At 34.1% G+C, this 15,913-nt stretch overlaps 1 protein-coding gene across 1 annotated transcript; it reads right to left on the bottom strand.

Moving 5' to 3' along the window:
- Positions 1–9,391: 9,391 nt before the first annotated feature.
- Positions 9,392–14,292, bottom strand: LOC120340789 (uncharacterized). The gene is made up of 3 exons (XM_039409151.2): positions 13,846–14,292; positions 12,326–12,493; positions 9,392–10,658 (listed from the first exon to the last, which is right to left on the bottom strand). Exons 1-3 carry the CDS (start codon positions 14,276–14,278, stop codon positions 10,150–10,152), a joined length of 1,110 nt encoding a protein of 369 aa, XP_039265085.2. The 5' UTR covers positions 14,279–14,292; the 3' UTR covers positions 9,392–10,149.
- Between the last annotated feature and the right edge of the window lie 1,621 nt (positions 14,293–15,913).

Here is a 15,913-nt window from a genome sequence, read left to right as displayed (position 1 = left end):
GGCAGAAAATACTGCCAAAGCAATCAGTCGTTAATTCGTTACACACTGAAAAGGAATGAAAGGTCATATGTAAATCGTTTAGTTCTACAGCATATATGTAATTAGTGTTGTTTACATGTGCAGTTAGCGAAGAGTTTATTTCCTCCGCTTTGTTTGGACATTTTTTGAATTTTGCATCGTCAAATAAAAGTGTATAACTACCAATTTGGCAGGAAGATTGATTTACAGAGCAATTTGCGCTGTCAGCTAGAGGAAAAATAATTTTTGAGTTTAGATGGTCATACATTACATAGGATGTTATTAGGGCAATATTTTCAGTTGTTCCGGAATCAGTTGTGGGCCATTTATAGTTGATAACCGGTTTATTCTCGGTTACCCATAGATCATTGGTTTTCTGAACAAACTTACCGAATTGATTCGATTCGTGAGTCTTAAACCGCAATTGAAAGAATTATATACAATTAATAAGATAAAAAAACTTGAAACAACAAAACTTGATTGTCATTTTAAATAGCAATTGATAGGTTTATATACAAGAACTAAAACCATAAACGTTACTTGCGACTGATTGTAATAACTTGAATACAAAATCAAGCTGGGAATTGAAAATTGATAAAGACACGACGAGGGGTAGCAATTTAGCTACATATAGTGTTGTATTTGTTTTTGTAGTGTAAAAATGTGTGGAACAAGTAAGAGTAATGTATTACGTATTACCTTCCACTCACTCACACGACTTTAAATTTGTTTGTGAATTTTAAGATTATATTCATTTAGGCATTACCGAAATTTATAAAAAATTAATTAACAATCTTCAATCTAAATTTTTTTTTTTGTGATAGCAATTAGAAGGATTGCGAGAAAAATTTGTTTATACTAACCGGACTGTATTTTGAACAACAAATAGGCAAAAAATGGAGAAATTACGGAGGGGCGGAAGTGGGCACTGCAATAAAATGGGCAAGAATGAAACATTAAAAATTAGGCGAATATATATATAAAACACTGAAAATTACGAGAAAACTACGGCAAAAATATATAAGACACTGAAAATCGGTCGAACAAAAAAGGCGAGAATGAGACATAAAAATGGTGGGAAATTAGTACTGCAATATTTTCTTGATTACGTATGACACAGTAAACCAACAAAAAAAAATCGAAAAACTGGCGAAAAATAGACGTTGAATTGACGAAAAATTGCCACTCCATTTGGTGGAAATTGGGCACTTCAATATTTTATTGGTGTTTAGATCAAATCATAAGCCTAGTTGGCTGCTTGACTGAGCTTCTTGCTCTGTTACGTGTCAATGTTTGCGCGTTACCAGCTTGACTTTTTCATCTGAAAAAGATCCTTTAGACCCCATTTGGTCATCCTCATGGGTGCCTCTGGGCGCATTGTTACAATTTTTGACCTAGTTGGTTTGTATTTACTCATGTCGGGTTGAAATAGCGCATTGTTGCAATTTTGCGACCTAGTTGGTCTATATTTGCCCCATGCCGGGTTGAAATAGCGCATTGATGCAATTTTGCGACCTAGTTGGTCTATATTTGCCCGATGTCGGGTTGAAATAGCGCATTTTTTTTTGTTTTGTTATGCCAGCTTTGGGCTTTTTCGGAGAATATAACTTTTTTCGTCTAATTTTTGTTAAGTCGAGCGTGAGGCTCATTCAATCACTGAATTTACTTTCAAGGGTATTTTAGTAATAACGAAATCTATCCAATCAAAAAGAGGTTGTTAATTCCCGCCAAGCTTTCAGTTATTATAAATCTCTCGAAAGTCATTTAAAGTTTAAACATTCAACTTCTTCTACCATTAATTCATCAAAATTGAAAGCCAAACTGTAACATCATATATATACAAATGGAAAAGTACTATATCTTAGAAATAGAGTGAATATAAAAAAGAGTGAATATAAAAAAAACTTGAAATTAAACAACATGATGAATTACGTTTCTAAACATGTCTATTAGGTAGGGATTCGCACTGGTATCTTTATTACTCGGAATAGAGCTGGTTTTATTTCTATTGGAGAAAAAACTAAGCCAATGCACTTTATTAATTATTTCGTGTTTAACTGAATTAGTTTCAGAAATATCCAAATCTTGAAGTCCGAATTGTGGGTCGTTTTTGTCAACAAATCGACCTTTTGACATGTCTGGGGTAATATGTGGTAATTTATAATGATTCACCCCTAATTTAACTTACGTAATATCTATCCAATATAGACCAAACCCCACTAAGCAATACCAGTTACAAAATTACCATAACAAAATTAAACCACCAAAACAATAACAGGTACATAATTACAATAAGTATGACAGTAAGACAAAATTAAAAAACGTACAAAACAATACTAAGTAATAAGATATAAAGACTTACTTACGGTTGTTAAGCATAATCCATAATAATCTCGATATTCGGCGTCATCAGTGAGACGACTTCTGGTGATGAATAATTTCAAGTTATTATTCATAACAGTAGCGTAGCGATCATCAGAATTATTGATATTTGACGATAAGGATGACGATCGAATGAAATGTTTGAGATCGCATTTAAAGGGATACACAATTTTCTCGATTATTCGAGACCGTTCTCACACTGATTATTCATGTAAAACACGGTCATTCAATCGTGAAAACCAAGTCGGTGATCAGAAGGTTGCGTGTTCAGATCACGTCGGGGTCACCAATGTAACTTCTGCTGTCTTTGCTTTCTAATTACGCGAATTAGATAAGTATCTGACTCCAAAACAGAATATATAGTAGGTTACGTGTTCAATTTGAGATATCTGTTAATTTTATATAACAGTAAGGATCTGACCAATTTGCCTGTAAAGATTTTTATTTCCACGGATAATATATCACAATAAATTTACTTACAATAAAACACACTCACAATCGTGAAAACCAAGTCGGTGATGAATTAGCATTGTTGCATCGAACGAATTGAAATAGAAAAGCCGGTTGCTGTATCGAACGAATTGAAATAGAAAAGCCGGTTGCTGTATCGAACGAATTGAAATAGAAAAGCCGGTTGCTGTATCGAACGAATTGAAATAGAAAAGCCGGGCAAACCACGATCAAAATGTCTATTTAAACGGTAACATCTTTTTCATCTCGCTCGCCAAAAACGGTACCTTTCTTTATTATCCAAAAATCTCGTTTCCCACGGAGCAATTTTTGCTCATATCTAGAATGTTCGGTACCCTTCTTACAATAATTACACTTGTTTATAGGTTACCTGACATGGGAATTATCCATTTTCTCATACACGAGAAAGATCTAGACTCAATATTTCGAATGATCTAGAAAGATCTCTTCAATATTTCGGTTGTTTATGGGTCACCCGACATGGGAAAATATCCATTTTCTCATACACGAGAAAGACTAGAAAGATCTCTTCAATATTTCGATTACGTCAATTATTATATAGAATTTGACTTCCATTATCCAAATTATTGGTTAATTTGTTACAAGGCATCATGCGATAATGATTTACGTTTATGGCCTGAGACCAACATAAGAACCTACTCGTACAGGAGTATGCGAGTCAAAGCCATGTTTTTAAATGATACATTTACTCCAAAGGTCCATTCCCCGAGCATCGACTTCCTTGTTCACATCGTGACATTGGCCAATCAGCATAAAGCAAAAAGTGACGTAACAAACCCCTTTTTGCATCCGCTCAGACGCTTTTTTCACTCAGACGGATTTCAGGCGTGATCGTAAACATTACCTCGTTTTCGCGTTTTAGAACTCTATTCGTTAGTTTTCAGCTGTGTTTCAGAAATTTAAATATAAATCAGATAATTCAATGATCACTCTGTCTTCCTAAGAGTTTTAATTTAACAGATCGTTGTATGCGATGAATCATAATGGTGGTTTGAAACACATCACCCGTTTTACAGGCGCTAACTCGCGAAACCACTCTTAAAATAAGGCCCGAAAATATTGCAATGATAAAGTATATAAAGAATTTTTCGGGGGTCAAAGGTCGGGGAAAGGTCCTAATACTTTTGACTATTATTGACCGACTCCGAGCACTCCAGACACGTGATCTCGCTTCAGCATATTGCCCCTCTTTCTCGCCCGACCGCCGTCTGGGTCGGACGTGTTTTCGCTGCTCTGTATTATACCTGTTCAAACCGTGCGTTGCAGTATCTTCAGATCGTGCATTACTGGCAAACATACTGATGTGAACTGGACCTAGTAACTAAATAGGAATCATGAAAACTATTCTTTCTGATCTTATGATTAGATGTATGTCTGGGAATTCAGGACTGAATTGGAAATTTCAGTATCGGCGTTTCTATGTAACAGTTGGAAAATGTTCTGAAAGGTGAGCAAACATTTAATAAGTTCACAGGCATGTATTTTTCGTAATATCAAAAACATAAATAGAAGTTTATCAGGGCTGCTATCATTGTAGTGATGCTGGGTTATTTGTAAAATTGCCAATAGCTGAAATGCTCGTTTCGGCCCAACTAAAGGTGATAAGCAACGCACTAATGCAACTTTCGGGTGACTGTTGTGTTTGTCCTTGCGAAGCAAGACAGGATTGGATTTTAAGCAATTTGAATGTGTTATAAATTTTGTTAGCCACACTAGAAAAATTGTGCAATTGACCCTGCCTGTCTTGTATGCAAAACCAACTGACCCAGGAGGAGCCCCTATCATCATATGTGGTTTTAATTTAATCTTTGAAAAAATAAATGCGGATAGAACAGATTTCCCAATGGCATTAATATAGCAATCATGGTCACAATAGTTCCTTCCTTGTTTCCGGTACCTTCATTGCTAAGTAATCTACTCTAATCTTCCAATTCCCACTTCACCACAAAAGACAACTCACCGTTATATCCTAATATTACACATAACATAACATAGACTATCTTTAGGACTCCAAGCACTCGATAGATCAAACACTGACAAGTGGAGCACCCTGAACCATGTCCCACTGAACCCCGGTTCATTGTTCCCCATAACCACCAAACATTTTCAGACAGCATCAAGTCAAGATTAGCCAACGTCAAGCTGCCAACGCTATGAATATTTCACAGTGAACTTTAACTACTAAAAATAGTCAGCCAGTGGTTTGTCTTGTTGAAAAGGTTAGAGTAGAAAAAGAAAAGACCGAGATGCCAAAATTTTACTTTTAACTCCCCAAAACCAACTTCGCCGTATACGACAGTAAACCAAACTTTCATCCGACGGTGTAAACCCGTATCATCAATTTCGCGCTTATCTGAACACTTGCTATGGCGCATTCTTTGATTTTTTTTTTTTGTATCGGGTATTCTTTTGCCTCCGTTTCTGCTATAGTAGCTTGCAATAATGTAAATTTTACCAGTACAAGATACCGTAGAACAAGCAACATAACGTAGTGGCAATTGGTCAAACTGCAGAATTTGCTTGCGTTCTGACTACGGCAGTATAGTGGACTTCGTGGTTTAAGGGTACTCTGCAAGTTTCTTAGTGTGGAGAGCTTGGATGAGTTGTGTTATTCGGGGTCGTTTTACGATAACTTGAGAAAGAGAATTGAAGTTCTTCCCAATGTGTTTAATCTATATCTAAAGTTTAGGCAGAGCATTCCACAATTTAAGTGAAATAAAACTTTGAAACTATGTATAAAACCATGCTTGAAACTTACTGCAACTGAATAGAAAAACTGCTTATGAGTATCCGGTATAATTTATATCGTTACGTGTTCATTGAAGTTAAACCGTTGCTGATCATTCATTATTGCTAAAGAAGCAATTAAGTCGATGTGAAAAACATTACTGAGATTCAATAGTAATAACCCAACAGATCTTTACTGATATTAAAAAGTATTGAGTTCGCAAACGCATTACTGGCATTAACCAAACCAGAATAATTGTACATTACATCTTGCAAACCACTGTCTTAAAGCGTCAGCAGGCTTTTTTTCTCCGTGACAATCAAAAGATGATAACATAAATTTGGCTCCCAAAACATTGCCATTGGCAAAAAGCGCAATTCCGTTTCGTTCGTAACATTCAAACGTCGTTTACTAGCGTTATATCTGATACCGACAACGTTATATATATGTAATAGGCCTAGTCGATATATATATAGAAATTTTGAAATCGAGTTAGAGCCTACTGTAGCTCTTGAGCCATAATCAGAGTCAAAAATGGACAGCCACTACCCGCATGCTTCATCAAAACTTTCTAGTCTATTTTCGATTTATGTCAATTTCCGAAAAGGAGTTTTACTCTCATGTCGTTACAGTTGTCATTATTAGGCATAAAATTTTACCCATATATGGTACCTACAAACTGCATTTCCAATTCGTGGAGTGTTTTCAGGCTGCATTCTCATTAAAACAGTTTGCTGAATTCATCACAATAGGCAACTATTAGGCTAATGCTAATAGTACGATATAGTTTAATTCGCCCGCAACAGGTGTGGAAAAGATAGATTTTCACAATTGTTTCTAGGTATCTCCAATCTGCACAACACCCATACCTTATTCTGGCAATCCTATCAACTTACCAGATTGGATGATAGTCTCTTACAACGGTGAGCACCGCATGCGGCTCGCAAGATTTTTTGTGCGGATCTTCTTGCTAACATAAATTATTATCCAGATTCTAACTAAGAGAAACTGTAATGTAAAATTTTTCAATTTATTGAAAGTTGTAAATAAGTTTTCATCAATGATTATAACAAATTATGTTTTGGTATGGAAATCGTTGTAGCGTGGAATTTTGAATCTATGTCAGCCAAGCGACAAAACGATATGTCGATATGTCCTCAATTAAAAAACGAAAGTACGAAGATGAGAACAGAGTTATCAAGTCAGAATGGGAAGAAGAATACGCATTTACCAGTCAGGAGAATAAACTTTTGTGCTTAATCTGTCATAAGCTACTAGGTCAGAATAAAGTCAGCAATGTTAAACGGCACCATGAAACGAATCAAGAAAACTTCTTACGAAACACAAATTAAAGGAGCTCAAATTGTTACTAAAAAGACAGCAGAAATTTATGTTATCATTTGGCAAGGAACCTGATACAGCAACTGAAGCTAGTTTTGTTATAGCATGGAATATTGCTCGCACTAAACACCCATACTCTGACTCCGATTTTGTGAAAAAAAATATTGCTGATGTCGCAGTCTTGTATCCCAACAACACAAAGCTTCAGCGACTATTAGCCCAACCGCCGGTTTCGCGCCGTAGCCTACTAGAGTCTACTTGTGGCGCTGATATAAAAACGCACTCGACATAGCCTCAGCAAAAACTCATGTTCCCCTTAAAAAGATGGTTGATGGGCAAGAATGCTGGATTAATTGGACTTATGAAGAAGGATCCAGACTTCCCAGAGTCTCTTCTGGTACATTGCATTATTCTTCGTGAACATCTGGTATCTAAATACTTCTACTACAAAGCCGTTATGAAAACTTTCCTTGAAATTATACACTTCATTTGCTTATCTGAAAAACCCACGGACAGTTTCGTAATTTTGTTGATGATTTGGAGTTGGAAGAGATTCGCCGAGAGATGTCTTTTTGTGTTGTAGTGTGAGATGGTTGTATCTAGCAACGTATTGGAAAAGTTTGTTGATTTGTTGGAGCCGATAACAGCGTTTCTTAAAGAAAATGCAACCCACAGCTGGAAAATGATGAATAGCTGCAAGATCTAATGTTTTTCACTTATATAATGGGACATTTGAAAACTCTCAACCTGGCACTTCAGGACAATCAAAATATTATTTCTGATCTTGCTTAAACGGTTTTCAGTTTCCAAAACAAAATCAAAGTTTTTCAAAGAGACTTGATGGCAAGAATATTCAGTCATTTTCCGAATTAAAAAAAAAATGCTGGCTGCATGTTCTGAGACCGTAGTAAAAGAAACCAAGCTGGATGAACTAATTGAACTGCAAGAAGATCTGGCTCTCGCGAGTTATTTTCATAAAAGCGATTGTGCAATTGATTTCTGGAAAAAGTACCCTGAAGTTAATTGGCGTGTGTACGGCTCCTTTTTATTTTTAGGAAAAATACTGCTGGGAGTCGTTATTCTCAGAAATGAACTTTATAAAATGAAAATTTCGTGCCAGTTCACCAAATGAACATGGGACAGAATTGGTTCGTACCGCATTGACTACATATCGCACAGACTTTCAAAAACTTACATAAATGATGGAAACACACAAGTCTTCTGATATGACCTTGTAATAAATACTCTATTCTATAACATTATTGGACACTTAGTGGACCTATGGATCGTTTTGCATTTTTTGGACACCTAGTAAAAAACCTCGAAAATCTTTTTTTCTCTTTGATTACTGGGCCAATTGCTTTAAAATTGTCAGTGGTTAAAGATGGATTTTTTCTCCAAGGCTTTTACTTTTATTTATTTCAAATATTTCTGTTAGCTTTGTGGGATTCGTTTTTTGTCCGCTATGACATCACCAAATGTTCTGCGGACGCACATCACCTGATTCGGCGCTCGGCGTTTTCAGGTGGATCTGATGTTTAGCGACGTGGACTGTGGGCCTGATCTGGGAATATAGAAGTGGCCCGGATACTAGGAAGTTACCGCATATGATTTTCGGAAATTGGCGAAATAATCTGCATGTCCATATATTTGAACATAGTTCTCTTGTTTATTTATTGTTATTAAACTCGTGTGTAAATTTCTTTAATGTTCATAGTATTCTAATAAAAATAAATTCACAAATTCTGCGGCTCTTTTAAAGTTCTGACTTGCAGCATGCGGCTCTTATACTAAACAATTGGGCCCACCCCTGGTCTATTACCTCAACGAATGCTTTTTATAACTATGTTAATGTGACGGATGCTTTATATAAACAACATGATGTTTAATTCCTAAATAACGTCATGATATACACTGTTGCGGTTTAGTGTGGTGCATACAAGTCTGTAACTGCAAAAATTCCAAGTTTTTAAAAAAAAAGGATTCAAGCTTTCTATCATACTTGGAATGGCGCAAAAATCAGACAAGTATTTTCTTGTATATTTGGTATAGCATTGGCGTACAAAAATATATTTCATCATTATATACTTAAGTTAAGTATTATAAATATATATAGAGAGGCTACATAGTTCAAATATTTTTTACCTGCTCGCCCATGTCCGAAATATTCTGCTCGTTTGTCTAATGAGTTTTCTATGATACCAATTCTCTCGTGTTAGTAAATTTTATTTCGAGATTTTTATTCAATTCCGTCTTATAGTATCCTGGACATACATTGAAGTTCCGTAGAGTTTACCGTTATTAAACAGAATTTCTGAACGACTGATCATAAATCTGCTCTACTTTCTGTTGTTTTTTATTTAATCTTTAACGAAGGATCAAAAACTAGCCTATAGCATTCCTACATAAGTGAGATACGAACAAAACAAATAAACGATGTGATGTATTTACTGCTAAAATTATAGGTAATAAAATAAAAATAACAGACATGGCAAATATAAAAAATTTGCGTGAGTAATAAAGAGTTTATGATCAAGGAAGTTAAAATAAAAAGCAATATGAATATAACTGGAGAAATAAGAAAACAATGTAACATGTTTTTTGTCAGAACTTGGGAAAAGCACGGTAAACAATTGCTCCTAACGTTCATTGAACGAAACTCCATTCTTGGAAACTACCAAATCAAAAAGGGCGAGAATCAACTTAGAGTCCAAGTTCATATGACTCTACTTCTATTCTATAACAATCAATATGCGTCATCTGACATAGAGCGATGAAGATATCAACAATTTGACTTGAATTCGAATTTAAAAAAAAATTATGACAGTTTAATTTTGAAACTCTTGGTAAATTAAATATTAGAAATTTTCTACGATAACATCAGCTGGAACAATGTATCAAAGCCTTGACCATATTTAAAGCCTTGTTCGAATTACCATAAAAACTTTGAGAAATTTGCATGCGCATAAGTTTATCTTGAATATATAGAAGTCCATAGTAATTGGTGCAATCACGTCGATCATTATAACTTCTAAACGTGTGGTATCGTTTCGAACATTCATGTGACTGGTTCTTTGTCCTAGTTCGCTCACATATTAAAAGTTTTTAATGTTATAAATAAAGAGTAAGATGAAATGAAGCAAACATGATTAGAAAAAGCGTGTTGAATGAATGTTATCCGTATATCATTAAAGTCCCATGTCGTTTGAAGATGCGGGCATATTTTGTTGTTTTCTAAAACACTTCCCAAACGTTATCATACTTTTCCAGTCTTTAAAACTTCTTATTATTAATACTAAATTAAAAATTATGTTAACATCGTATAATAGAGCTCTCAGTTGTCGATATTGAGATCCATCCAACTTATATTCAGTCACGAGCATACATGCTATATCTGTTATCACACACAGGCTAGCAATGATCACACAACGCTGCACTAGCGCCATTATGCGGCCACGGCTCGTAGCTGCTGTTCCATTTGTTTTGATAGGTTCTGGTTTGCCGCTTTGTTTTAGTGGAGTATTGAAAGCGTATTGTTGTAGTAAGGGAAATGCAAAGAGAAATACTAGAATAACTTGAAGAGATACGCTTCCAGCTGTCCATAAATGTGTGATTGCACTGTCTGCCGGATGCTCGAATTGTTCACATGTCTTGGTCGTGTTGTCGAAATAATGTCGCCGACAAATTATAAGTAAACCTGCAAAATAAAAATAAAATTCAATAAACATGAGATGCTCAAATTTATGGACACGAAAGCCAAATCAAAATAGTATGGTTATAAAATCCGTCACAGTTTGCCACTCGACTGAACACCAGAACTAACGCAAACACTAGCCGTGACATGGTGAGCAATTTTGAAGGCGTCATCGCATACAAAAAAAAGCTTTCATGAAACCCACAGCATTTTTTAAATAAATAAAAGTAATATCTTTCTAGCGAAAAATACCATCTTCAATCACTGAAAATTTCGAAACAATTGGTCTAGTAATTAAAGAGAAAAAGCGTAACAACAAGGAGTAGAGAATGACCAACAAGACCAGCAGCATAAAAACAAAATGATACGGGTGTACATTCCGTGTCCAATATTTATGAGTTTACGAATCGAAAAGACAGTTTCTTCAGAAGAGCTTGGCTTGTGATTTATAAACTACCCACAATGTGTGCGGAAGTACGATTCTATGTAAGCGAGCGAGTGTTGGTTCCCAACTAACGTATGGGTATCTCAGTTGACCAGATCATCACGTGACCTAAGACGCAATAAAAATAAAGTAGATATGGTACATACATAGGTCGATAAAATATGCTTCATATCAAGACGAGACCAAAATCGATAAGAACGTATTTATCATGGATTTTATCTTGTATGTTTTTACATATAGCGTCTGTATAATATATTTAGCTATTATAAACTTGTTAGTAATAAAATTTTCCAAAATAAAAAATATTGATCATTTTTATGACGCATGATGATGTTATTTTATGGATATAGAATATTATATGCCGTTTTTTGATTATTTTTTATCCTCTTGAGCTGCATAAATGTGAAAAAGCAACGGTATGGATTAACATTTAAAATTAGACTTGGACAGGAAATATCGTGCTTGTTTTGCATTACATCAGAAATACAATTCATCTAAATAATACATTATTTATTCAGTCCTGTCCATATTTAGACAATTATATGTTTCTCAGGTAAGAATAATACATCACATGCTTTGAAAGATTATATGACATTATCTCTTTGTAAAATCCGAAGGAGATTTACCTATTTGATCCTACTCCTATAGCAGCGTTAAAAGCTTGTCATTGTAAGCGTAACCATACGGAATTAGAACTAAAGTATTTGGCCCAATTTTCCTTTTCTATAAAACCTACGCATTTTCAACAAAATATCTCACAAAAATATGCAAATTATTCAAAGCAGATCCAATTTTGGAACGATATTTATGAAAGAAAATAACACGATAAAATTTTGACAAGTCGGTGCGAATTGAAACGCTTTTAAAAGTCAATGAATAAAATATAACTATGCTTTTTCTTGGTTATACGATTTTCTACACCATCCGGCCTTTTTCTGTAGGTTTCATTGCGCTACCTATATTGAAATCTCGGCCCAGAAGTCGCAGCTGTAGCCCCTCGTTATTTCAGTGCTCAAGGCCAAGCACCATATTCCGAGGCGTAACAAAATAGAGCTATATATATGTTGAATCACGGAGAGTCTGGTCGTTTCCAATGTTTTAATGTATCTCTCCGATAAGGGTCTGCTTTTTCTAATCGTTGTTCGAAGCAATTGTAGCGCAAAAGTTTACGGAAAAATATCTTCTTTAATTGTATTTTCAATATATAACTATAATATATACTTACAATCCATAACAGCAGCTAGCAATATGATGAGAATAAGAACCGACCATTTGATGATGGTGAGGAATATAAACAAAACTCTGTTTCGTACTAAAAATCTTCGGCAAGTAACATATTGTCGAATCCATAAGAAAATGTACACAACAGTGTCGAGTCCAATCAGAAGTGAAACTATAAATAGAAATATATTAGACTTCAGTATTAGTTATTTCTCATTTGCTTTAATTGTCAAACTCGGGATAGCATAAAGAAAAAAAACATAAATTTTTGTATACCCGTACGTGTTTAGTCGTTAATTTGCTTTGTGATTGGGTTGTGCGTGTGACAAATATGTGACTTTGGTCAAGATATAAATGTACATGATTGATACATAAATTGATTACGCAATTTCATGTTTGATTTTTATGCTTATATAGGAGTTTTTAGACTTTACCTTTTTTTTTATTGTGAAAAAACTGACATTTAAATCATTTTTCAATGTTTATTAGAACAGAAAATGGCTTTGTAAATGTTTAATTTTATTATAGATTCACGGGGCAAATTGCAAACTCGCACATAACACCGATGACTTTTCATTTATTAATGAGCCTTAATCCTTTCGAGTGCATCACAACACTTTGGGCTTCACTATTTACACCTATAGAATTCAATAACATACATTGGTATAGGTATGGGCCAGACTACTATCATGTTTTTACTCCTCGATTCATTCACGGTAAGTTTCCAAATCAACAGTTTGACCAATTGGGCAGTAGGTTAATAATTTCAAGTGTCGCTACTCAAAGGCAGGATGCATAGTATTCTAGCACTTTCTTTTTCTGAGTACCGGACTATTTGTTACTTAACATATTGTTCCAGTGTTCGCAAATGGTGTACTATTATATATGGGAAATAATATCATTCGATAGAAATTACTATTCCGACAAATTTTGCCTTCAGATTAAAAAGCAATTAAATTTTCAATAAATTGTTGATACGGGTTTAAAATAATAATGGATTTATTTTCCCAAAATGCAATATCTCCATTTAATTATTATAAAGGTTCAAGCACATAATAACAACATTATAATGAATACTTCAAACCACTTGGTATTTACTATGTATGATTTTCTCATTATTCTTTTAATCTCACAGAAGCAAATTTTTGCCATAATCAAATATAAATTCCAAGACATATTCACGAGGTTTCCACCTAACGAGCACATTTATCTAAACGAATAAATCAATATTGGCGAGACATAAAATTGAATGAATTGTCATTCTCTCATTTTCCAGATAGTAATTATATTATATATATATATATTGATTGCTTTAAACGTTTTTATTCTAACATTACCGTATTTTTATCACTCTTTATGTCTCTAAAACTAAACATGTCTTGTTTGCATGTCTTGCTAACACATAAATAATAATTCACATGTGACACCTCAGTTTGAAGACTTCAGTCTTGTTAGTGCATTCATGCACCTAGGGGATTTCCGAATTACAAACGAAAAATATATCAAATAGAATGAGTTAATTACCTCCAATTATTTGCATTGCTGTACATCCAAAATCTGTATTATAATCAAGGTTGTAGAAAATTAAATCGTTGAGACAAGTTAAAAAGCAGAACACCGATCCAGCAATACACAGATATCTCAGCAGCTTCCCAGATGCCATATAGTTTCTCGCACCAGTGAAAGATACAATCTTTTTTGCCAAAGTTTTGACACATTTTGTTTTACGCCGCCATTCAAAGGTGACTAATGATGCAAAAAGGTAGGCAGAGAATAACATAAAAATAGCTTGAAATGTTGTGATTGCAGCAAAGGAATGTGTAATGTTCACGATTTCAGTTCTTTCTGAACCATTTCCATCTTCAGCTTTATGATTTGATAAATCCGTGGATTTGTTGGCAGGTGATGTCAAAAAGGGCACCGCTACAGTTTCGCTATTATTGTTATCAACTTTCATTGTAAAGTAATTAAATAACTGTAAAAGGAAGAAAAATAGAGAAATTAGCAAAATACTAACTTCTTGGAAATAGGCAGCAACATTTTGAGAATATCGTCTTAATATTTAAGTGATTGTACCTTTAAAGCTATATCTATATTGCCACTGCTTGGAAAATATTTCTATTTTGTTTTCAAAACAGTAACAATAATGTACACAGTATTACATTTCAACCTTGATAACATGAAATAATTTACGGTATTTAAAAACAGTCCCATCAATTTTTGTATTTAGATCAAGTATCAAAGTATCTCAAATTTTGATTTGGCAAAAGTGGTGCGCTCGTTCACTAATTCTACATTTACATTCCTAAACCAAGTCAACTTCTTCCAACTCATCTCATATGAATTTCATTATAAACATTTTTTTAAAAACTATTCTTCTCTAATAAAACAGAAATTTTTTGAATTCCATTTCACGTATTTGAATCTAAATTTTCTCACCATCATCAACTTGTCATTATTAGTAGACATCGTGATAAAAGTGAATTTTTATAGGCAAAATGACACATCTATAAAATCAAATTATAAGGCGCCCGACAGAACGTTGGTTTTTACTATAAAGCCATGGGACTGGCAGGTCAATTGGTTGCATCATTTCCTCAATAAATCGCCCTAAAAGCTGAGGGTCTAGTTCTATTTTAGCTGAATTAGCCAATTGGACTCAAATACAAGACTTTCCTAAAACTCACGCCACGACTTTTCTGTTGACTCCCTAAAGTTAAAATTGGTTAAAAATTACATATATCACAGTTTTTCAAAAATATTCACCCGGCAAAATAAATTCTTTCAAATATATACTTAGAACATTTTTCTTTAATTCAACTCCGACTGACATCATGAGTGAATTAATATTATTTTTCTCTTTAAACCTCATTGTCTATAAATTTCAAAAAAGTCACGAGGTAATGAAGTATGACTCAAATATCAAACTTCACATATGAATAATGTTCCACGCCCCAGAATCTATTCAATATAAGATAGTAATTATACTGTCTAAAACTTTGTACAGTTTCTGAAATACTGCGGTAATTGTGTATACCCATATTTCAATGTCCAATAAAACTCTAATACTACTCGGCATAAAAATAATGGACCGGAAATCCTTATTGGCGAATATATTTTGCCAAATTTATTTATTTTCTCATTATTCGCTATCAATTTTATTTTATTTAAAATATGGTAAAAGCAAAGATAATCATGCCAAATTTAATACTACTTATCCTCAGTTTATCGCATCCTTTTGTTTGACCAGTCTACGTTTTATCACAATAATTTTTGTGAAACTCGTGTTAGACTAACATAGAAATCTTTTCTCAGATATAAGTTGACGTCAATTACACGTAAGTTTCTCATTGTTATCAACGATTAGCAAATATTTAAACTGATAGGCATAGAAAAACTTTTCTTCTGATACGCTATGAATGAAACTTTGGTCACACTTCATGAAAAATATTAGTAACGTTTTTGGAATTTTGTAGAAGCTAGAGGAAGCATATCAACCACAGCCCATGTGTCAGTGTTAATTTGATCAATCATGTTTCTTTCTTAGAACGGTGTTTTGCCCCTCTACTTCAATTTTATTCTCCTGAATCTC

The sequence above is a fragment of the Styela clava genome, chromosome 14 (assembly GCF_964204865.1).
Source record: "Styela clava chromosome 14, kaStyClav1.hap1.2, whole genome shotgun sequence".
Taxonomy (NCBI): domain Eukaryota; kingdom Metazoa; phylum Chordata; class Ascidiacea; order Stolidobranchia; family Styelidae; genus Styela; species Styela clava.
Note: the sequence above shows the minus strand (reverse complement) of the source record. Positions and strands in the feature narration are given on the sequence as shown.